We start from the raw sequence: 22,475 nt of genomic DNA on the forward strand, positions 1-22,475 counted from the left end.
TTGGCAATAGACAGAAATTCAAATAAGGTTTCATTTATACCCCATGTAGTGATTCAGCAATTTCCTATATCTCCAGGAACAAATATTCGGTAGTACATTTAAGGTATTTTCCAAGTAGCCAATTTCATGCTCGTTTTCCTCTCTCTTTTATGGCAGGCCACATGTTATTACTGTAGATCACCTGCTCATAAATACCAATAAAGTCCCTTTGCTTCTTGGGAAATTTTCCACTCAAAAATAGGAACTGAAAGTTCAACTATATCAAGTCATGCAGCTTCCTGTCACTTAAAATTTGGATGTTATTTCAAACAATTTCATGTGTTATGTCTTGTGATCATTGTTCATTTTAAACTTTTTTGTTCTTGCTTTATTCAGTATTATTAATTTTAAGGAAAAAATGAAAATGCTATTTGCTATTAATAAGCTGAGACAAAACAATCAGATTTTTTCAAGGATTCAGAGTATTGGGTTAAACTCTGGCCCTGTTGAAGTTAGTAGTTCACCATCAGTTTTAGAGTAGCTGTGGTTTTTACCAGTCCCTGCATTCTACACAATAAATACAAATTTGCAGTTTTTTTAGAAAATTGTGCTGTATACTGAGTGCAGCACTTCTATATGGCATTTATTTGTTCATTATGTCACAGTGTTCACCCAAATGTTCTAGCTAGTTTTTCCTTTATATTTTTTAAGCAATTCAACAATGTTTAACAAAAGAAGCGGGGGGGGAGGGGGGGGGGGGGGGAAGGGACTTTCATTCCTTTCTGTGATTGCTGGTTTATCTATGAAATAACTATCTGGATGCAATTAAACTAATATTCTGAACATTAGATATGTTCCATCTTTCCAGTCACAAGCAAACCCAATAGATTGTGGCTAATATATACTTGCCTTAAGTGCTTGCAATCTAGATGACGGAATCTCAAATTAATTGTTACATTAAACTCATAACACATGTTTCTTTAGAATTCAGGCAATCTGGAGATTAGAGTGTGAAGGGCATGTGGTAAATCTATTTATCCTCTGGCAGGAGTGAGTTTTACACTGAGATGAGTTATGCAGAATTCCTAAACAGCAGTTCTCACTCAAGTACCAATTAGTCTGCTTTCCTCATCTGTGTCAAAAGCTGGGCTCTGAGAGAAGCTGTGTTATTTTTGCTTTAACTTATGAAGCATAAAGCAAATTCACTTTCTATTAATGTTACAGCTTCAGTAGATGTTTGTGTGGCTCTTGGGGATAGTGACGTGCACCCCCACCAGTATTTTACAACCTCAAAAAAAGTGTTTCTCAGGCTTATTTTCCGTCCTGTGATAAGTACAATGGCACAAACAGTAGCCTCAAGCCCAGCGCTGACTTCCTTTAAGTTAGAAACTTGTCAACATTAATCCTTTTATATTTTCCTCACCTCAGAAACAGTATGGCATGGTTTGCTTTGAGTAGTCGTAAATTTGACATGCTCATCAAAAATTCCAAATTGTCTATTGTTCTTTCAAACAGCTTAACAGCTGAAGATCTATTGAAAGGAAACTTCTGTTGTACTTGTGCTAAAACCCAGTAATTTAAGGTTGTTACCTTGGTTAAAGATGAGTTGTAATGTAATGCAGTCTTGTGATAGAAAAGTTATTTCATTCCAGATCACAAGAATTAAGTGGGTAATGATGCTACACCCATTTGTTTATGAAATAGTATATTTTCCTATAAAGAAATATAGGATCAGAAATGTAGACTGATTCTGAGGTACAAAGGTTTCTCAGAATTTGTTGTTCAAATGTGACAATCTGCTTGGGCTCTTGTTAATTCAGCTGAAGTTCTGTGTATTTAAGGTGACTGTAAGTATGCTTCACTACTTAGTCTGTAACCTTTATAGGATTACATACATTATTTTGATTATAGAGTTTATTTATATACACTAAATGATATTATTAACTTTTGGAGTTAGTAGTTCTGCTTTTTTTTTGGCTGCTCTATTTCATGCTGTCTAAATTCATTGTTTTCTTTCAGACTAATATCTATAGGCTATAAGAAGCCATTGGAGAGGGATGATCTATTTGAGCTGAATGAAAGGGATTCACCATACAGTGTGTGTCCTAAATTTGAAAAGCAATGGAGAAAAGAAATCCAGAAATCTGCCCCAGGATTAACGGTAGTTATAATTCTGACAATAGGCAATATCTTTCTCTAAGTTTAAGGAATCTAGGAGCTGGAGATGATTTTTAAAATCTTGTTGTTTATTGAACAGCCTACATTTTGTAGACTGCGAAGGCCACTCAGAGTTGGGGTCAGTGATCTCTAGTGTGGTGACATAATTTTTCTCAAATGTTTAAGTTCAGACTTACCTCTTAGAAAGTTATCCAGTTACATTTTAACACTTCAAATGATACGGAATCTACCGTTACTCTTACTTCAGTGATTAATTACCATTTTTGTCAAAACTGTCAGACTAATTTTTCTCTGAGCTTGTATGTTTCCTGGTGTCTTATCTGTGCATCTGTATTTCGGGTAGGTAGAGAAGTCTATTATCAGCCCGCTTATCAGTAGATGCTCTGGCTTACAGAACACACAAAACAGGCTTTAGTTTTAACAATATTGAGTTTTACAGATATTTTGGGTTTTTTGCTTGACTTATCCTGTGTGATTTTCATGAAAGTCCTGGACAGTTTCAGTCACAGTTACTATTTTGTAACTATTTTGTTGTTGTAGTTTAAGTGCACTAGGAGCTCTGTAATGTTAGGAAGATCAGAGGAGAGAAGACCTAACCTGTAAGTCCAGTAAGAGTGTAGCTTTTGTTTTTTAATGACTTACTGAGAAGAGGGCTTCTGCAGAGTCTGACCTTACTGCATTTCTTCAGTATTTTTCTTATCTGTTTGTAGATTTGCCCTTTCTTCCACTGATGGTGTACACACCAAAACCCTTTCTACTAAAGCATTCAAAAGTATTTTTAATAAGGATAATTTTAAATTCAAATACTGTTTTTATTATTCAAGTGAGAAATTCTGTAATTATTCTGTAAAAAATATCCTGTCCTTCATCGCTGTGGTAGTTAAGGGGGACTAACTCCTTTTTTTTTTGAGCCCTTGTGAGAATATTTGCAATTGTTTGAGCTAAATTCAAACTGAAAAAAATAGTTACTTGACAACAGAAAATATTCTGGAAGCATAGAAGGGTTATTCAACCTTAAATAGAAAGCTGCTGTAAGCCTGCTGTAAATGATAATGTGTTTAAGGTGAAGTTTACCTCTGTTTTTCTGATTCAGTTTTTTTGACCTGTGATAATAATTTGAGGATCGAATTATTTTCTTGTTATATTCGTGGATGACTGGGGCAATTCTAGAAATGATATTTATCCTTTCCTGAAACAGTACTAGCCAGGCTAAATAAAACCGGACTTCATTTCTTGCCCCAAAGCTTTTCTTCTAACTGTAGGAAATGTACTTTTTCAGGTCGTAAGTACAGTGATGGCTTTAGATGGACACTATAATATTACAGATTTTATATTTGTAAATGTGGATGAAGGTAAAAAATATTTTTTTCTCTTAATTCTGTACATATTTTTGTAATCTTGCAGGCTTCTTACATCAAAAGAGTGCTATTTAAGAAAACAAGTTTCCATAAACCATCTTTGATTTTCCCATTATGGCAAACATTTAAATTTTTATTGATTAAAGTTGCATTTCTGAAAGCTACAGCTGACATTCTGGCTTTCATGAGTCCACAAATAATGAAGTAAGTTTTTAATGTGTTTCTCTTTATGTTCAGAGAGTAACAGTAATGATAAAGCTAAAGGATTACCAATATCAAAACCAAACTAAACAGCAGCTTAGATGTGTAAAGATTTTTTTTCCTTCCTGCACCCCTCCCCCCACCCCAGTGAGTATCTGAACGTGATCTAATGAGGGAAAGCTCAAAGAGATCGGGAATTTCTTAGCCAAAGGACTGAGACAAAATCAGTGTAAGTTCAATTCCACAATATTGTATTTAAGTATTTAATATATTTAAATACAAAATCAAATGTTAAGAAAAATGGAGTACCAAGATATTTAACTTCCCTGGTTTTTTGTCAATGTTTTTCCATCTCTATTTTTTTAAAAAAAGACTTAAATATATAATAATATCTACAGCTTCAGCATGTAGTGGAAAACTGCAGTGACTTTGTTGTTATCATGTTGGTGGTACCATGAGGTTGATGGAAGTGGTTTTTACACAGTGTGCTTACCATAGAGGTGTTAAGAATTTATCGAATACCTGTGAGTTTATAAAGAAAAGAGTTAATGAACAGTTTTTGTAAACCTCCAAGCTATAACCTAAATCAGTGTAATCCTGAACAAAATTGTTAACTATAAAATCTGTTTGAAGAGATCACAGTTGCTGGTTATTTAAGATAACCTTCTATTGACACAAGAATAAGAATTTTACACTAATTTTTTTTCTCTCTCACTTTTATGGTTGGTAGTTGCAACCTTTCTAAGGACAAATATCTAATTATTTTTCTGTTTTGTTTTATGCCATTCTTTATTTGTACTCCATTATCAGTGAAGTCAGCAATAGCACATTCTTGTCTAGAATAGTATTTGAGAATTTCCAACAAATTGGAAAACACAGATAAGACCTGCCTATTTTTAACATCGCATTTCTTCGTGACCTTCAACCATATTTGGATCCAAAATAGACTTAATTAAACAAGTTGTCAGTTTGTCAGTTTATTGAACATTTTATTGTCAGTTGTTGACTTAATGCACAGAATTTAAAATTATTTTTCTTCATTTTCAGAGCAATTATAATGGTCAGTGAAAATCATCGTAATTCATATGGGAGTGGATGTGGCTATGCTGTTGCCCTGTTCTTTGTAGTTCTCTCACAAACTCTTCTTCATCAGTTATACCAGCATAACAACATGCTTACTGCAGTCAAAATCAAGACTGCAGTTGTTGGCCTGATATACAAAAAGGTAATCATGTATTCTACTTTTTTTTTTTTTTTTTTCAAAACAAAAACTAAAAGAAACACATGGTGTTAAAAGACAATATGCTTACCAGCATGACCAAAACCCAGAACATTATACATTGGTAACAGGCTAACAGATTGACTTTATATTTTGATGATTATTTATTTATAATAATCATCAATTTCAGCAGCATTTCTATTATAATCCCGAAATTATGTATTTTTGCCAGTCACCTGTACAGACATAATATTGGAGATATATGGAGAAACCAAACTCTTTTTATTTTGATTATGGGTTAATTTCCCAAATTTCCTGAATGAACTGGTAAAACTTTTTAGGTTGGATGTCTGGGAAAATGTTTTTACTATGTAATAGTAGTGAATATGCAAAGCTGAAGTTTGCCACATTGTCTCCTTTGGATGTTGAAATTTTCCTCCTGATTTTAGTGAAATTGATTTTCTGTTGAGTTGAATACCCAGTAAGTTCGTTGTTTTCCGGATGTTTAAAAGATAGCTAACTGCTGTGAAAATCTATCTATAACTCATCCGACCTTTAGTAAGATATGCTGAGGTGGCAATATTATTAGCTACAAGAAATGCAGGTGCTAATAATGTAGAAGTAACAGTAGCTGTTCGACCTGCAAAACATAAAAATGTTTACGATACTGTTAATATATAGCATATGAGATGAAGCTGGTGTCTCAGTGCTGCACTTTTAGCTTACTTTGTTGTGAACGTGGCACATTGGTGTTTTTACTGCAGTATTTAACTATTGAGCATGAGTTAAGGAAGCCAAAAAGTAATCCAAATCTGAAATAAAATACTGTCTTTGTTAATTTAAAATACATTCTCTTTTCTCAAGAGCGTCAAACTGATCTTTTGACATAGACTTCTCAGGTGTTTTCTGAACCAGTACACAAAATTTTACTTGTAAGTGGCCAATCAGTTAAATAAAGGAATTCATTCTTTCAAGGCGCATATCAAGGTGTGTCAGTACATCAGGTCATGAACAGGGGAATAGAGGCTCCAGTTGGGGCGGGCACGTCTTTTGTCAAGTTTCCACAGCTACAGGGTAGAGATCCGGCTTCTTGCTCTCTCTGAGTAGAGTTGATTAGTGAATGCTGGGTCAGGTTGTGCTTTGCTCATGGGATGGATGGTGGAGTTGCTGCAGCACTGTCTTGTTACATTCGGGAGTTGCAGGTGACACAGTGGAAAAATGTGAGGTACTAACATGGATGGAGGGAGAGAGAGAGAGCACGAGTGTGTGTGTATGTGTTTGTCAGGGTGTCAGTCCTGTGACACCTGGGACATAGTATCTGCCTGCCACACAGAGGTTATACGTGTGCTTGCTGTGAAGCCTGCTGTTGCTGGTTCCCGCACTGGGATGTTCTAAGCTAGGCCAAAGCTGAGGCTTTCTGTGCCCTCTTTGTGCTGTGGTTTCCAGTTCATTTACTGTAAAGAGTTGCAAGTCTGTTTCATTGAGTTCAGCTTTGCTCTAATTATTGTCCTTTTAGCTTCTCCTGGGCAGCTAAACCCATCAAAATTGTTTGTGACCTCTCTATTTTCTGGTTGCAGGCCTTAACTTTAGCGAATTCCGCACGTCGAAACTATACAACTGGGGAAATTGTTAACCTGATGTCAGCAGATGCTCAGCAACTCATGGAGCTAACTATAAACATCAACCTGTTGTGGTCAGCACCTTTTCAGGTCATCATGGCTGTCATCTTTCTCTGGAAAGAACTTGGCCCCTCAGTCCTAGCAGGTGTTGCAGTGCTTCTTTTGGTTATACCTATAAATGCGCTTATTGCAGCCAAAGTGAAAAGACTGAAGGTGAGACATTTAAATAAACATAGTAAGGAGAGGTTAAGTTGTCATAATGTAGGAATATGGGGGGAGGAAGGGGAGTAAATTATGCATGTATAAGAATGCTATTGGTACATCTAAATTAAACCCAAAACAAATAAACAATACCAAGCCACAGTTGGTTTTCGTTGAGGATGGAAGCGTAACTGCAGTAAGCAAGCCATATGTTTGACAGCTAAACTAGTATTTAGGTTGGATACCTAAATTTTCATTATACCGAAACAATACTTTTGTATTAGTAAAAGTTACTGTATGATTCAGTTTAGGAAACAGCTACGTTTTTGCATATTGCCTGAGTTAATTCCATTAAATAAGGGATTTTGTAGGATTATGGCCCTCTTCCACTCTTACTACTCAGGCTAAGCTGCTCACTCAAATATAGCACGTTCTCCTGAGATTAGGGAAGTTCCCATAGAGGTACTGCATGTGTTCTGACTTCTTTTCTGCTTCTCTGATGCTACAGTTCTCTTGGCATTGTATTACCTGTTACTATAACAATTTCTGTGAGCTCCACTGAAAAAAAAAAAAAAAATACTCCAACCCTAAGTTTGGCATTGCTATCAAGGCAATTTGTCTCTGTCTTATTCTGCCTTTGGTGCAACGTGCAGTGAAGACTCTGGGTCTCCACTGATTCTTTTGTAAGGCTGTGACACTTTAGAGACATTGGAAAAAAAAACCCCAAACCCTCTTACCTCTCTTGCAGGTGAGGTGCAGCAGCTACCTATGCACTTAGATCCCTACTGTGATATGAGATAGAGAAGAAATACAAAGGACAATAAAATAATTCTGTCTAAAAGTTTGCAACTTGTTGAGAGACTTATTCAAACACAACAACATTAAAGACGCTGTTAATTAGTATTTTAAAAATGTGAGGTGCGGAAGAGCCTGAGTATAGCATAGGAGTGAGAAGTTCTGTGTTTCTTTGCTTGGTTCTTTTAATAGTGATGTGTTGATTGGTAACAAAGGAAACTTTCTTCCTAACTCCTGTGTATATACATACATAGGTATACAGTGTTTTTTATCCGTATAGTGCTATGTATATATTAATGTATGTGTGTATATAGTGTTGTACTATATTGTTACTGAGTCTGTATTTACCTGCTTAGTGATTTGGAAGATTAAAACCATATTATCATTCCTGAATGCCCTGGGAATTGGAAGCCTGTTAATATTTTAATTCAATATGAAGAAAAATAAAAAGGACAAGAATTGAAATGCACTTTTTAAGATATTTTAGGGGAAAAAATGTTATTTTAATGTATTTAATCCTTTATCATATCTAATGAATTTTTTTTTTTACTACATATATCTGTGAATGGTAAAACTGCAGTGCTAGTCTGTTTTTCAGCAAGGTAAAAATAGCATAAAAAGTATTTATTGCCTACAGTACACTGCATATTTTACTTTCAAAATATTTTTACTCATTGAAAAATGAAAACATTTCTATCTTTTAACCAGAAAAGCCAAATGAGGTATTCAGATCAGCGAGTCAAGCTACTAAGTGAAATGTTACATGGAATAAAGGTAATGCCACAACTAATACGTGTGGGTTTTTTTGTTAGGTTGTAAAGATAGAAAGTAAGTTATTAAAAAAACTAAGGTTTTATGAGTAATATTTCAGCTGATAATGAGAAAATGTTTTAACATAATGTTTTAACATAAGGGTTTTTGGAAAATATTTACTGGTTTAATTTGATTTGAAAAACTTACTGTACGTGATACATTAATTTTACTACTATGTTTTTACTGAGAATGTAAAATATGTTAACAGTTGTCTGAAAACCTTTAGCAGAGTAAAATTTTAGCATAGAAGAAAAGCACTTTTAAAAGTTGTCTCATTTTTGTTATTTATCCTGTTTGGAAATAAACCAGCTCATCATTTGTGATACATAAGAGACAAGTTGAAATCTGAAGAATTAAAAGTGACTATAGTATATCTTCCATAAGAACTACCTAATTTTGAGTTATCTCAGGTCTTGCTCTCATTTGTAACACATTCAAATTTTTGTAGTTTGGAATTGCTGAAAATTTGAAAACAATATTTGGAGCTTAAGCTTATTTTCTGAAACATGGTCACTGTTTTTTTGTTTTATTAAAATATGTTTGTTTCATTGTCTAGATCCTCAAGCTTTATGCATGGGAACCTGCGTATCAAAGGAAGGTCATGAGCATTAGAGAACGGGAAGTGGATGTTTTGAAGTCATCTGGGTATCTGACGACTTACTCCATGCTAACATTGACGTGTATTCCTTTTATGGTTTGTTTTATAAAAATATTAATTCATGCAGGACTGTTTCTCGTGTTCCCTATTGCTTTAGTAGCTGAATGGCTCCCATATATTGCTTCACAGTATCTGAAAACATTACATTTATCAACACAATGTACTTGAATTCTCAGGTTCTAATAGTATGTATATGACTGGAGAAAAATGAGATTCATTTTGAATTGACCAAGCTTTTAAAAACCTCTGTTAGAAAGTCAGAAACCAAATCTAAAGCTCCTGAATCTTATTTCACTGTTTTAATCCTACTATTTCTATTGCATAGAAATCAACTATATACTTCTCCTTTTTTAAGTTTTAAGGGAATGCATTTTTGATCTCTTAATTTTTAACTGTCCTTTCTCAAACCTCAAACAGTAAAACTCTAAATACATGAAAAAGAAATAACCAAAAATATGAACCAAATTCAGCCTAGCCTTGTTTCAGTGGAATTCTATCAGGAATGCATTCAGATCCTTGGGTCTTTAAATTCCTCTGTTAAACTCCATTGGAAAGTAGGAGAAAGGAGACTTTGGGGCCTTGGGACAACTGGTTAAGGAGTCAGGAGCACAAGTAGTGTTCTCCTCTATCCCTCCAGTTGCAGGGAATTATGAGGGGAGAAACAGGAAGAGCCAGCAGATCAATACCTGTCTCTGAGCCTGGTGTGACTGGCAGAATTTGGGATTTTTTGATCTGGTGGTGGTCTACACAACATCAGGCCTGCTGGTCACAGATGGGGTACACCTGTTTCAAAGGGGGAAAAGGATCTTTGTGCAGGAGTTAATAGGGCTCATTGAAAAAGCTTCAAACTAGATTTGAAGGGTGTAGGGGATAAAACCAGGATTGTTAGAGATAAGCCTGGAGGCAGCACACCAGTGTTTGAGGGATGGTGTGCTAGTGAGGTAGTGAGGTCCTTCAGTCTGCCGTCTTAGTGGAGGTAGGGGATGGAGATCCATGTGTCAGCAAAGATGCAAGGGTTATTGATGTGTTAGAAACCATGGAAGCACCTGAGAACAGTTACATTGGAATTAGGGCTTCTCTCCCAAAAAAGGTGGTGGGTTCAATAGCCCAACTGAAGTGCATCTACACCTATGCATGCAGCATGGGCAGCAAATTGGAGTAGTTGGAAGCCGTTGTGCTAGCTGGAAAACTGTGATTTAATTGTAATCACAAAAACATGGTGGGACAACTTGCACAACTGGAGTGCTGCAATGGATGGCTATAAACTCTTTAGAAGAGATAGGCAAGGAAGGAGAGGTGATAGGGTAGCCCTGTATGTTATGGAGTGTTTTGGCTGTCTAGAGCTTGATGATGGTGATGAATGGGTTGAGTGTTTATGGGTAAGAATCAGGCAAGGCCAGTAAGGCAGATATCATGGTGGGAGTCTGTTATAGACCACTCAACCAGGATGAAGCAGCAGATGAGATCTATAAGCAACTGGGAGAAGTCTCATGATTGCTAGCCCTTGCTCTCATGGGGGACTTCAATTTACCAGGTGTCTGCTGGAAATAGAATACAGTGGAGAGGAAACAGTCTAAGATGTTCCTGGACTGTGTGGAAGATAACTTCCTGACGCAGCTGGTGAGTGAGCCAACTAGGGAAGGGGCCCTGCTGGACAGAGAAAGTCTTGTGGATGATGTGATAGTTGGAGGCAGTCTTGGACACAGCGATTATGAAATGATAGTTTTCTATTGTTGGAGAAGTAAAGAGGGGGGTTTGTAGAACTGCAACCTTTGACCTTCGCAGGACAGACTTTGGCCTGTTGAGGGGCCTCATTGACAGAGTCTCTTGGGAGGTAGTCCTGAAGAGCAAAGGAGTCCAGGAAGGCACAGGAGCAGGCTGTTCCTATGTGCCAAAAGATGAGCTGTTGGGGAAGACTGGCCTGGCTGAAGAGAGCTTTGGCTGGAACTCAGGAAAGCAAAGAGAGCTTATGACCTTTGGAAGAAGGGGCAGGCAACTTGGGAGAATTACAAAGGTGTCGTGAGGTTATGCAAGGAGAAAATATGAAGGTCTAAAGCCCAACTAGAACTTAATCTGGCTACTGCTGTAAAAGACAATAAAAAATTAGAGTGTTTCCAAAGAATGTTTATCAATATGGTGATAGGCGCTTTATATATATAAATATATATATAAAAATGTATATATATGTATATATAATGTATATAAATACATTAGCAACAGAAAGAGGGCTAAGGTGAATCTCCATCCCTTATTGTGTGCAGGGAGGAAAGATAGTGATAAAAGATGAGGAAAAGGCTGAGGTACTTAATGCTTTCTTTGCCTCAGTCTTTAATAGTAAGACCAGTTGTTCTTGGGGTACCCAGCCCCCTGAGCTGGAAGACAGGGACAGGGAGTGGAATGCAGCCCCCATAATCCAAGGGGAAATGGTTAGCAGCCTGCTACACCAGTTAGATGCACACATGTCTATGGGGCTGGATGGGATCCACCCAAGGGTACTGAGGTAGCTGGTGGAAGTGCTCACCAAGCCACTTGGTGATGTAAGGTGGATCAAGAGAACTACAGGCCTGTCAGTCTGAACTCACTTCTGGGGAAGGTTATGGAGCAGATCATCGTGAGTGCCATCGCATGGCACATACGGGACAACCAGGTGATCAAGCCCTGTCAGCATGGGTTCATGAAAGGCAGGTCCTGCTTGACTGACCTGATCTCTGTCTATGACAAGATGGATGAGGGAAAGGCTGTGAATGTTGTTTACCTAGACTTTAGTAAAGGCTTTGACACCATTTCCCACAGCTTTCTCCTGGAGAAACTGGCTGCTCATGGCTTGGATGGGTGTACTCTTTGCTGGGTAAAAAACTGGCTGGATGGCTGGGCCCAAAGAGTTGTAGTGAATGGAGTTAAATCCAGTTGGTGATCAGTCACAATTGGGGGCTGTTCTCTTTAATATCTTTATCAATGATCTGGATGAGGGGATCGCGTACACCCTCAGTAAGTTGGCAGATGACACCAAGTTGGGTGGGAGTGTTGATCTGCTTTAGGGCAGGAAGGCTCTACAGAGGGATCTGGACAGGCTGGATAAATGGGCTGAGGTCAATGGTATGAGGTTCAACAAGGTCAAGTGCTGGGTCCTGCACTTGAGTCACAACAAGCCCATGCACCACTACAGGCCTGGGGAAGTGTGGCTGGAAAGATGCCTGGAGAGAAGGACCTGGGGATGTTTGTCCACAGCCGGCTGCATATGAGCCAGCAGTGTGCCCAGGTGGCCAATAAAGCCAGTAGCATCTGGGCCTGTATCAGAAATAGTGTGGTGAGCAGGACTAGAGAAGTGATTGTCCCCCTGTACTCAGCACTGGTGACGCCTCACCTTGAGTACTGTGTTCAGTTTTGGGCCCCTCCCTATGAGAAAGATGTTGAGGTGCTGGAGCATGTCCAAAGAAGAGCAACAAAGCTGGTGAGGGGTCTGGAGAACAAGTCTTATGAGGAGCAGCTGAGGGAACTGGCATTGTTTAGCCTGGAGAAAGGGAGGCTGAGGGACCTTCTCGCTCTCTCCAACTACCTGAAAGGAGGTCATAGTGAGGTGGGGGCTGGTCTCTTCTCCCAAACAACAGGCGATCGGACAAGAGGAAATGGCCTCAAGTTGCACCAGGGTTAGCTCAGATTGGATATTAGGAAAAATGTCTTCACTGAAAGGGTTATCAAGCTTTGGAACAGGCTGCCCAGGGCAGTGGTTGTGTCACTGTCCCTGGGGGTATTTAAAAGACGTGTAGATGTAGGGCTGAGGGACATGGTTTAGTGGTGGTTTTGGCAGTGTTAGGTTGATGGTTGGACTTGATGATCTTAAAAGTCTTTTCTGCCCTAAATGATTCTATGGATCAAACTGGAACCTTCATTAGGGATAAATGACAACCATTAACCTCAGTTATACAAACTGACATCTTTGAGTGCTTAACCCACAATATGTAAAAGGCGAAGAGGAATATTCCTTAGGAATACTGAAAGGGAAGATTAAGACCATTCTTCAGTCTGTAAACTTGATCATAACTGAAATATTTGAAGCAGTGAGTGATAAAAATTCAAAGTTTGAATGAAATGAAATGAAATAATCAACTTACTATTTAGGACTTTCTTAGGAGTCCTTCTACTTTACGACTAGTTTAGTTTAGGACTCCTAAACTCAATAAAAGGCAGAAAAGACCCCATAGGACAGGTTGATTTTTACCCAGGCTTTTCTGGGTAATTCTGAAGGCTCGAGTATCTGTTGTGTAAGAGCCCTGCTTATTCTCTGATGACTAGTGTCTAGATTTGTGAAAAAATTTCCAAGCAGTCAAAATAAAAATACATGCAGTAAATAATTTTATTTTATGTCCAATATCATAGCAATAACAAGAAGAAAGAAAAGAAAAGTTAATTTCCTGAAACATCATATTTGAGTGTTTTCAAAATAAAGAAATCAGTTCCTAAGATAGGAAAGTTACTTCATATAGTTTCATATGTATCTGGTTGGGTCAAGCACAGTAGGTTTGTTTTTTTTTTTTTCTCACTAAAATTACGGTATTCCTGCACTCGGTATTGCAGCTGTGCAATAATTTCCATGTGCAGCAGTTACAGAGTTTATACACAAGCAGAAATGGGATCCTACACCTTTCAGATACAAACAGAAATAGTATCTGTGTATAAATTTTAGTTATAGGTTATTTTTGCTTCTGGATATATCTTTGTCTCTTTTTTTATTTAAAAGGTCTCATTAGCTACATTTGGAGTCTTCTTTCATCTGGGCAAAGAGAATATTTTAACAGCAACTAAAGTTTTTACGTCTATTTCTTTATTTAACATTTTGCGACTGCCTTTGTTCGATTTACCATCAGTGATCTCTGCTGTAGCCCAGGTAAACATATTATGAACAAGTGCTATAAAAGGCTGATGTTTATACTCTGTCATGTTTCATCTATTTCTAGGAGTGATTAAGTCATTTAATTATTTTAAGTTACATTTTATTGAAATGAAACTGCACTGTATTTTTGTGGAATGAGAAACATGAAGGCAGTTTAAAGGATATCTCTCAGTCTTCTAAGTAGAATGAAAATTGGGTAGCACACCTAATTGCGACTGAGCTTTTTTCTTGCTTTTCTTCTTTAAGTGGGATAGACTCAACTTCTGTTCCTACTCTCTCAACTTCGCTTCTTCATAGTCCACCAAAGATAAAGTATGAACAATTTGGGCTGCGCATGTTTCAATCACTCAGCCATTGTTATATAGTGGAGCCCTTGGTACGAGGTAGGGGAGACCCATTGCAGATTCTACAATACTGTTTTTCTCAAGTCACCACTGAAGGAAGTAGAGGAAAAAGGAGTAGAGCTGCTGAGGATACTGTATCAGCAACCTTCAGTTCTAATGGTACACCAGTAGGGTTACTGTATGAGTTGGGAACTTCTAGCTTTTAACATTTTATTATGGGCATATTATATGAGCTGCTCATGAATGTACTCTGTCACAGCTTGTACAGAACTCAACTTTTTGTAAAGAACGGGACCACTGTGAGCAGATACTCATCCTAATTTGATTTCATTTATGGTTAGAATACTGTAAGATCAAAATCTTGTCTTTTCCTAAAATTTACTTCTAATAGCTTAAAAAATAGCACAAATGTAAGTTTATCTCACTTTGTCGCAGCACGGCGATGAACATGTCCTGATGTGCTCACAGTAAAATGTTGTCTTTATTCGTTATATGAAGAGAGTTACTGTGCACTAGTTCTCTTCTTTTTTTTTTTTTTTTTTTTAAAAAAAAAGCTAAATTGTTTTCAGCACAGTTTTATAAAAACAAACTAATTGAGTCAGAGGAACCAGACATTCAAGGATCAACTATATCTTCTAACATTGGCTATGTCAAGCATGCTCTGTTACTTTGTAATTACCAAGCAATATATTCAGGAAAAAAACCCAAACCACTTTATATTGTTTAATACTTTAAGGAAAATTTTTAAATACCTAAAAACCTTTTTTATTTTTCCTATCTTCAAATAAGAGGAGTATGTCTTTCCATGTTATCTAGAATATTTTAAATATTATTTTAAAAAGTATGGAGCACAGGCATGTTATAAATATTATATATGTATATGTATATGTTCATTTGCAGACCAAAGTTTCTCTGAGCCGTTTAGAGGATTTTCTATGTGCTGAGGATCTTAACCCTGAGGATGTCAATACAAACTACAGTGGAAGTAAGCAATAGTTATTAATTTTTAATCAGTCATAAGTTTATATGGGTGATCATTAAGAAACTCAACTGAGGGGATGGATTAGCAACTCTTCGATTTCTTTTTTTCTTTACTGCAACAGATCATGCTGTTGGGTTTATTGGTGCTTCTTTCCGCTGGGAAAAAAATGGCCTGCCAGTCTTAAAAAAGTAAGTGATTTCTTACTTATCTTTATGAACTCCTTTGGCAGAATGTTATATCTATAGAAATTTTGTTCAGGTTTAATGTATTCTGATTCAGAGTAGTTCATGATGTTACATTTCAAAAAGAACGTCAGTTATTGTTTCCAGAGCATCCCATGTGATCAGTGTGGTCTGGAAAGTCAAATCTGTCCTGGTCTCCCTGATGCTCCAAGATGAACCACAGAAAAGTGCATGGTCCCCAACATAGCACTGTATAAGTGCTATGGGAAGCCAGTGCTCTTCTCCCTCCCCCCCTCCCTTCTTCCTTCCCACCTCTTCCCTCAGTTTCCACAAGGCAGATTTAACTGCAATATCATTTTTTCTTGTATTGCATTTTGGGGAGCATTGACTGGCAAGATGCCCTTTAGTCAGTGTAGCATTTCATATTGCCGACAAGTAAGCTAAGGTAGTTTATGCAGCCTTGCATTGAATACTGATCTTAAAATTGGGCTGTGACTTCCTTTGGAAAGAGCAAACAAAAAAAAAGTTTGCTTTTCTCACAGTGGACTCTTGCCTGAAAACACTTCTCTTTTTGTTTGTCATTTCTTAACAAGGTTTTTCTTAGGTGTAAATTCAGCTATGCTTAAACTGCTATGCAGTGAACACATTGGAGGGTTAGCAAGGAAATGGAGTAACCAAGCTCTGGAGTGGAATGATGAACCTATTTGATAAGCTCTGTACAGCTATTAAATTTTACTAAGGCAGCTGATGAGGTTACAGCCCATGAGTCTAACCCTCTCACAATGCCATCTACCCTGTTCCTCTCATGGCTGGGGAGATCACTTTCCATAACATGGCTTTGAGTGTCCACATCTCAGCCACCATAGCCTGCAAGATAGCATCCAGGTATGAGCTGCCTTCAGCATCATATACAGACTTCATTTAAGTCTAGTAAAGTCTCTGGGTAAAGTCTTCCTCTACCTCATTTGTTCTCCAAGCTCCAGTCTGAAGGGACTGTGTTTGTCTTAGAATAGGACCTTCAAATCAGAACACATCTAGATCCAGACAGCATACAGAATAGATACAGCAAGTGGCTCTCCTCGTATGCTAAAGTTTATGAGTACATAGTGTACTTATTTTGTCAGCAAAATATGCAGATGATGAAGGGCAGCTTTTATTTACCCAAACAGCTATTTTTTTTACTTAAGAGGAATCACACATTGGCTACAGTAGATGCTACATGAGAAGTTTACCTGTTGATTGTCAGAGTAAGATGGAACATGAACTGCAGGCCTGAGAAGAATACAGTAAGAACACTGGTTGACTGTTGGTTAGACTGTCTCCCATTTGATGTTATTGTGACCAGATGAAGGCATAACGTCTTAACTTGCAGACAAATAAATTTATGCTTAAAGTCATTATTGCAAGTTTCTGAATGGTGAATAGTCAAAAGAATTGCATAGTTAGGTACTAATTTCTCATTGTTCGGAGGGTAAAATAGAGTATTTCTTTCTTACAGTGACCACAACCCATACACGATGGAGTATTTACAAAGAGGATAACTAATTTGTCTTCCTCAATATTTCCAGCTTGAGTGTCAGCATTCCTGAAGGCTCTTTAGTAGCTGTTGTGGGACAGGTTGGATCTGGAAAGTCATCTTTTCTTTCTGCCATTCTTGGAGAAATGGAGAAACTTGAAGGAACAGTTCATAGAAGAGTAAGATTGTCTATCCGTGTCCCCCTGCCCTGCCCCAGTCCTCAATACCTAAATTAGCAGAACTGCTTCTGAAAGTGCAGTTTTTCCTCCTCAGCTATTTATGGTTGTAGAAATACTGGCAAGGGTAGCTCCAGCTTCTTAAATCTTCAAAGAAAAGTAACACAGTGACACTTTGTTAACAGTGTGACAATTTTTGTTTGTTTTCAACCCAAGTAATAATAAAGGTATTTTCATTTTTTTCTATAATATATATAACCCAGTGCAAAAATCATGAGTGTTTAAATATATTGAGCCTAAACATCTAATGGTTGCTGGTACAGCTGGTACAGCTGTACAAACGTGACCCACTGGGAGCAGTTACAAACTGTTGTAGAAGATGATAATCTTTCTTGCAATTGCACATATGTAGAGAAGATAAACAATATGGAAATAGAGGGAAAAGTTGAACTTTAGGCAGAGATGAAATCAAGGTGCTGGCTCTCCTAGCGATAGGAAACCCTGTAGCTTAACTTGTGTTGTAGTTACATGGGGCAATGAAAGTCCCCATCACTGAACAGAGTTTAGGGAAGTTTTTTATAGGTAATAGGTATGAAGGAAGTTAACCTCTGATGACAGACTACAGTGCTTGAGCCAATAAATATCAATGGATAAGCACAGTGTCAGTTAATCTGGTTGCAAGTGGATGTGGCCATGTTAAAAAAAGTGTCTCAGCCTTGAAAATAAGTGTTGAACTAGAATCCACTCCTGTGGAAATCTAGTACAGTATCCTGTCACTGTTAGGGGGTGGGGGAAGAATGTGAAGTTGAGGTGTTCCAAATCTGAGTAGTAATTAATGGGAAAAAGATCAGCTGTGTCGAATCTAATAAGGAAGGCATACACCCAACCAATGTATCTGTACTTTCAATTTGTTGGAAAATTAATAGATTTTCACAGGGCATGTAGCTTAATGTAAGAAAAGATTGAGGAGCATTTCCAGTTATTCCTGTGCTGTAACCTTAGTTTCTGATGGCTGACACATTCCACAGCATGTTATGTAAAAATACAAACAGTCAAACTGTATTTTGATATATACCTAATATGGACCCATTTTGCTGCATATAAATCTTACAATGGATGCCTGTTTGTCACTGAGATCTTTCCCTGAAAGACTTTGTTAAATATATGTCCCAGCTCTGTCAGTTTTGTTCAAAGTATGTGCTCTTATAATAATTATAGGCAAACTGTTATAAAGGAATATTCAAGAGATTGTTTTTATTACCTGACTTAGTCAAAATTTTAACAGTTTACTAATGTGCAAGTTTTGGAAGTAATGGTCACTTTGAGGTGAAGCTGGAGTTTAAAACCTATTTTTAAAAGCTATTTTTTATGTTCGGAAAGCCTATGTAAAAAAAAATGTTTTCAATTCTTTTTAGGGTTCAGTGGCATATGCTTCTCAGCAGGCTTGGATTCAAAATGGCAGTTTACAGGAAAATATTCTCTTTGGTGCAAATCAAAATAGGCCATACTACGAACTTGTTTTAGAGTCTTGTGCTTTGCTGCCAGATTTGGAACAGTTACCAAATGGAGACCAAACAGAGATTGGAGAAAGGGTAAGAATTTGAGGTGTCAGAATAACTTAAGTTATGGCTTTTATGTTTTTATATATTATTTATTTGGTAATTTACGCCGATGACTAATCAGTGCTCAGCCAGGTACACCTAGTCCATCTCCACTGATCTTCTTTAGTATTTTATATTTAAATGTGGATTATTTTGGCTTTCTTTTCTTAGGGTGTCAATATAAGTGGAGGGCAGAAGCAGAGAGTGAGTCTCGCTAGAGCTGTGTACAGCAATGCTGACTTGTATCTTCTGGATGACCCCTTGTCTGCTGTAGATGTACATGTTGGGAAACATCTTTTTGAGAAGCTAATTGGGCCTTCAGGTCTCCTAAAAAGCAAGGTAAAGTAGTATGGCTTCCTTTAAACTGGGGATGAACTGCTTCGTACAATACAACAGACACAGTAAAAGTCCCAGTCGTTCTGCCAAAGCTCATCTCTTATCTAGTGTATTCATGAAAACTATTCTGAATAAAAAAGCTAAATAAAAAGCACAGTTGATTGTGCCAATTCGAAGCCTATAGGGTAGACATAGCACAGACCGAAAAAAGATGGAGAGCTGGCCTGATACAGGAGTCTGAAAGATTCATGTAACGTTTGCTCATTTCTTTTTTCCTGGCAGTTCTTGAGGAGTGCTGTGGTCTGTATATGGAGGGCAGGGGGAGCCCTTTTGTGGTTGCTCTTGATGCTTTGCTGCATTAAATAGGTTATACCCAGTGTAGGTTATGGAAAAAAAGGCTGCTTGCTGAACAAAGAAATTCCTTGTGGAAAGTAGAATCAGAAGAAATAGATTCTCCCATCTAAAAACTGCTCATGTGGGAAAGTAAGACAGCTTGTAAAAAATCTCTCCTGCGTGTTATGAATTAGTACAGATTATTCCCACTGGCTGATGCCTGCAAAACACATGTATTACTATGAAATATTTACTATTATGAATATGTTACTTACTATGAAGTAAATGTCTTTCACTTTCCCTCTCTTTCTTCTCCCTTTTCTTAATTTACCTGCTCCATGAGTTATAAGTATCTGGCAGAAGCAAGAACTCCAGTAATGGTAGACTTGTAAGCAGATTTTAATATTAAGACTATCAAACTACATGTAGTATATTAAAAGCTGTAGTATATTAAAAGCTGTAATATCTACCTCTTCTCTTTAAAACCTAATCTAAACTATTCCTGAGCAGAAGATACACATTAAAAAACAGTTACCTAATAGCAAGTAGCTATAAGCATAAAGTTTAGACATTACAATCTGCAATTAAGAGTAATGTAGTAAAGTAGGCGATAAATAACAATAATAATAAAGGAGACAAACAAATGTGCAAAAACCCAGAAAAATTCCATTATTTCATTCCAGTTATCATAATATAATGTCTACTTTTAATATATGCTTTGTATTTATATGGTAAAATGGAAAACATTGTGTTTCAGACTCGTATATTGGTGACCCATAACCTAACACTCCTGCCTCACGCTGATCTTATAATAGTAATGGAAGAGGGCAGAATAAGCCAAATGGGGACCTACCAAGAACTCCTTTCAAAGAGAGCTAATTTTGCTGAGCTTATTGAAGTCTTCAGTGCAGAGCATACAAGTGAAGAAACAACACCAATGGAAGGTGAGAAAATTTGTATAATGTATTTGCTTAGTAGTTCTTCTTTTCATTTAAGCTTCTCGTAATCCTCCTCCCCTTCCTGGAAATGAGTAGAATAATTGCTGGAGAACATAGAGTGTTCCTGTCTATGTTTTGGTGTAGAGTTACAGGTTATAAACTAGAAAAAAATCAGGCTTTAATGTCTCGAGATCAAATGATTTACTCTTTCAACTAATGAATGCATGATAAAGCTGCTTTATGCAGCTGTTCTCCAGTTTTAAATACTGTATCAATTACCTGGTAAAGTTACCTGATACTGCTAAGGATTTATCACCAAATAAATAACTTATAGACATTTCAAATCAATCTTGCATTCTCAAAGATCATGTCCTGTTTTATATTGGATACTTCCCATTTCCATCACCTCACACTGCTGTAATCATAGAGCACAGCAGAACTAGTAGGAGAATATGGTCCATTTGTAGGAGAAAAAAAATGAATTAAACTTTTAGTGCTCTTATGAAATACTTCCAGCCAACAAGTAGACAGCATAAACAAACAAATACTGCATAGTACTTAAAAAGCATACTTACAAGTCATTCACATGGTTTGGGACTTATCTTACTTCTGCACCTGAGTTGTTCAATGTGTGCTTTTTATAGAGTTATGGGAAAGAAATAGGTACATTGACAATACAGTCTGTTTGACCTGTTTTCGTCATGTACGTCAGGAGGATGTTAATTGTGGTTATTTAATTTTGAGAGAAAGAATCTTTCCACATGACACAGAAAACTCCTATAACAGACAAGTGACTGCAGATGTTTATAACGCTAGTTTCCAGTTAGCTTATAACTCTAAACTGAGCCTGTAGGTAAGTACAATGCACAGTCTTGTGGGCTTATTAATTCAGGCCCTATGCTGGAGCCAGCACTCTCAAATATTTGCTGGGGTTGGCAGGGAGGAGCAGAAAGACAGAACAACAAATTTGCAAAAGGCAGCAGTGAGCAGTCTTGAGTTAGCTTATAGGAATGTAAGTGTGAGGGTAGCTATGTAAGGAGACCTGTATTGTTCGTGAAGAGTAATAAAGAGAGGGAAGGGGAACTAAAGTAATGAGAAGAAACAGCATTAAGCGTGTTGTGATATGGAATTATACAGCAGAAGTACATTCAGCAGGATGGATGGTTGTAGAAAACATATCTTTGTTTCAACAGATCTGTTGACAAAAATAACATCAAATATGAAAAAGAGGGGAAAAAAATCCATTCCTGGAAGAAAAAAAAGTGTTGACTCCTTTCGTTAACACACGAAGAACAGCAAGCTCGGTTTTCCAACTGTGATGCAAGAATACTTTGAGATAAACACTAATTTTAATATTTTCAGGGATACTAATACTTTTGCTAGGCAAGAATGGGATTCCAAAGAGGCCCTGGGCTCATGGGGGAGGTTTTCCTGCTGTATTTGGTCATAAACGTGTCTGTCTTATGTAGTAGCTGTCCCAAGACTTACGTTCATAATTTAAAGTATCCCCATTCATCATTCTGTCCACACTTTTTATTTCTAGCTTCTTCTACTGTACCTGTCTACTCATGGTATAATATTGAAGAGACTTTTATATTTTTGTTCTGTTATAGTGAGCTCTTCAAAAGAAGAGGGCCAACTGGGCAGGAGTCTGCAACAAAGAGAACTGCTGAAACATGAACAGTAAGTATTTAAAAAAAAATAAATTAACCATTGTTTAACTGATGCAATGCCAGAACAACCCTAAGTGCTGAAGGCTGTGTGACTATCCTTCACTGTTTAAATGTGGGTTAAGCATGAAAGCCCATTAGCAGTTGGCTAGAGTGCTTTATACAAAAGAAATCCAGTTAATGTGCTGCATGAGTTCAAGAGGTCCAGTTCATGGGCTGCTTCACTGAGTGAACCAAAGTACATTAAGCAGGAATGAAGGGGACTTTCAGAAGACCAACTGAAGTCACTGATGTGGATGCACCCACAATTTCCTGGCAGCAATTTGACTTCTTGGTGTATTAACAAGTTGTTTATGCTCTTTGTTTTTCCCTTGTAACATTGATTTGTCTTTTACCACTTTTAAGAAAACTTCCGGGGTTTCAAATAGTTGAATGATGGCCTAGATGAATTTGCAAAGCACTGTAGTGGTATATTTGCAGTGGTA

The 22,475-nt window shown here is 37.3% G+C and overlaps 1 protein-coding gene across 1 annotated transcript in view; it reads left to right on the forward strand.

Annotated features, from left to right (window-relative positions):
* The window catches only part of LOC309677287 (multidrug resistance-associated protein 1-like), a gene marked incomplete at its 5' end in the record, with an annotated part of 38,700 nt that overhangs the window by 1,964 nt on the left and 14,261 nt on the right, over positions 1-22,475 (forward strand). Inside the window, 14 exons of the mRNA XM_082490061.1 lie at positions 1,999-2,140; positions 3,562-3,719; positions 4,764-4,941; positions 6,513-6,767; positions 8,259-8,324; positions 8,920-9,057; positions 13,760-13,906; positions 15,157-15,241; positions 15,360-15,426; positions 16,989-17,115; positions 18,528-18,704; positions 18,885-19,052; positions 20,140-20,326; positions 21,934-22,003. Of these exons, the coding sequence (XP_082346187.1) occupies positions 1,999-2,140; positions 3,562-3,719; positions 4,764-4,941; positions 6,513-6,767; positions 8,259-8,324; positions 8,920-9,057; positions 13,760-13,906; positions 15,157-15,241; positions 15,360-15,426; positions 16,989-17,115; positions 18,528-18,704; positions 18,885-19,052; positions 20,140-20,326; positions 21,934-22,003 (1,965 nt within the window). The remainder of the gene's footprint in view (positions 1-1,998; positions 2,141-3,561; positions 3,720-4,763; positions 4,942-6,512; positions 6,768-8,258; positions 8,325-8,919; positions 9,058-13,759; positions 13,907-15,156; positions 15,242-15,359; positions 15,427-16,988; positions 17,116-18,527; positions 18,705-18,884; positions 19,053-20,139; positions 20,327-21,933; positions 22,004-22,475) is intronic.

The sequence above is a fragment of the Vanellus vanellus genome (assembly GCF_965231255.1).
Source record: "Vanellus vanellus genome assembly, chromosome: 1".
Taxonomy (NCBI): Eukaryota; Metazoa; Chordata; class Aves; order Charadriiformes; family Charadriidae; genus Vanellus; species Vanellus vanellus.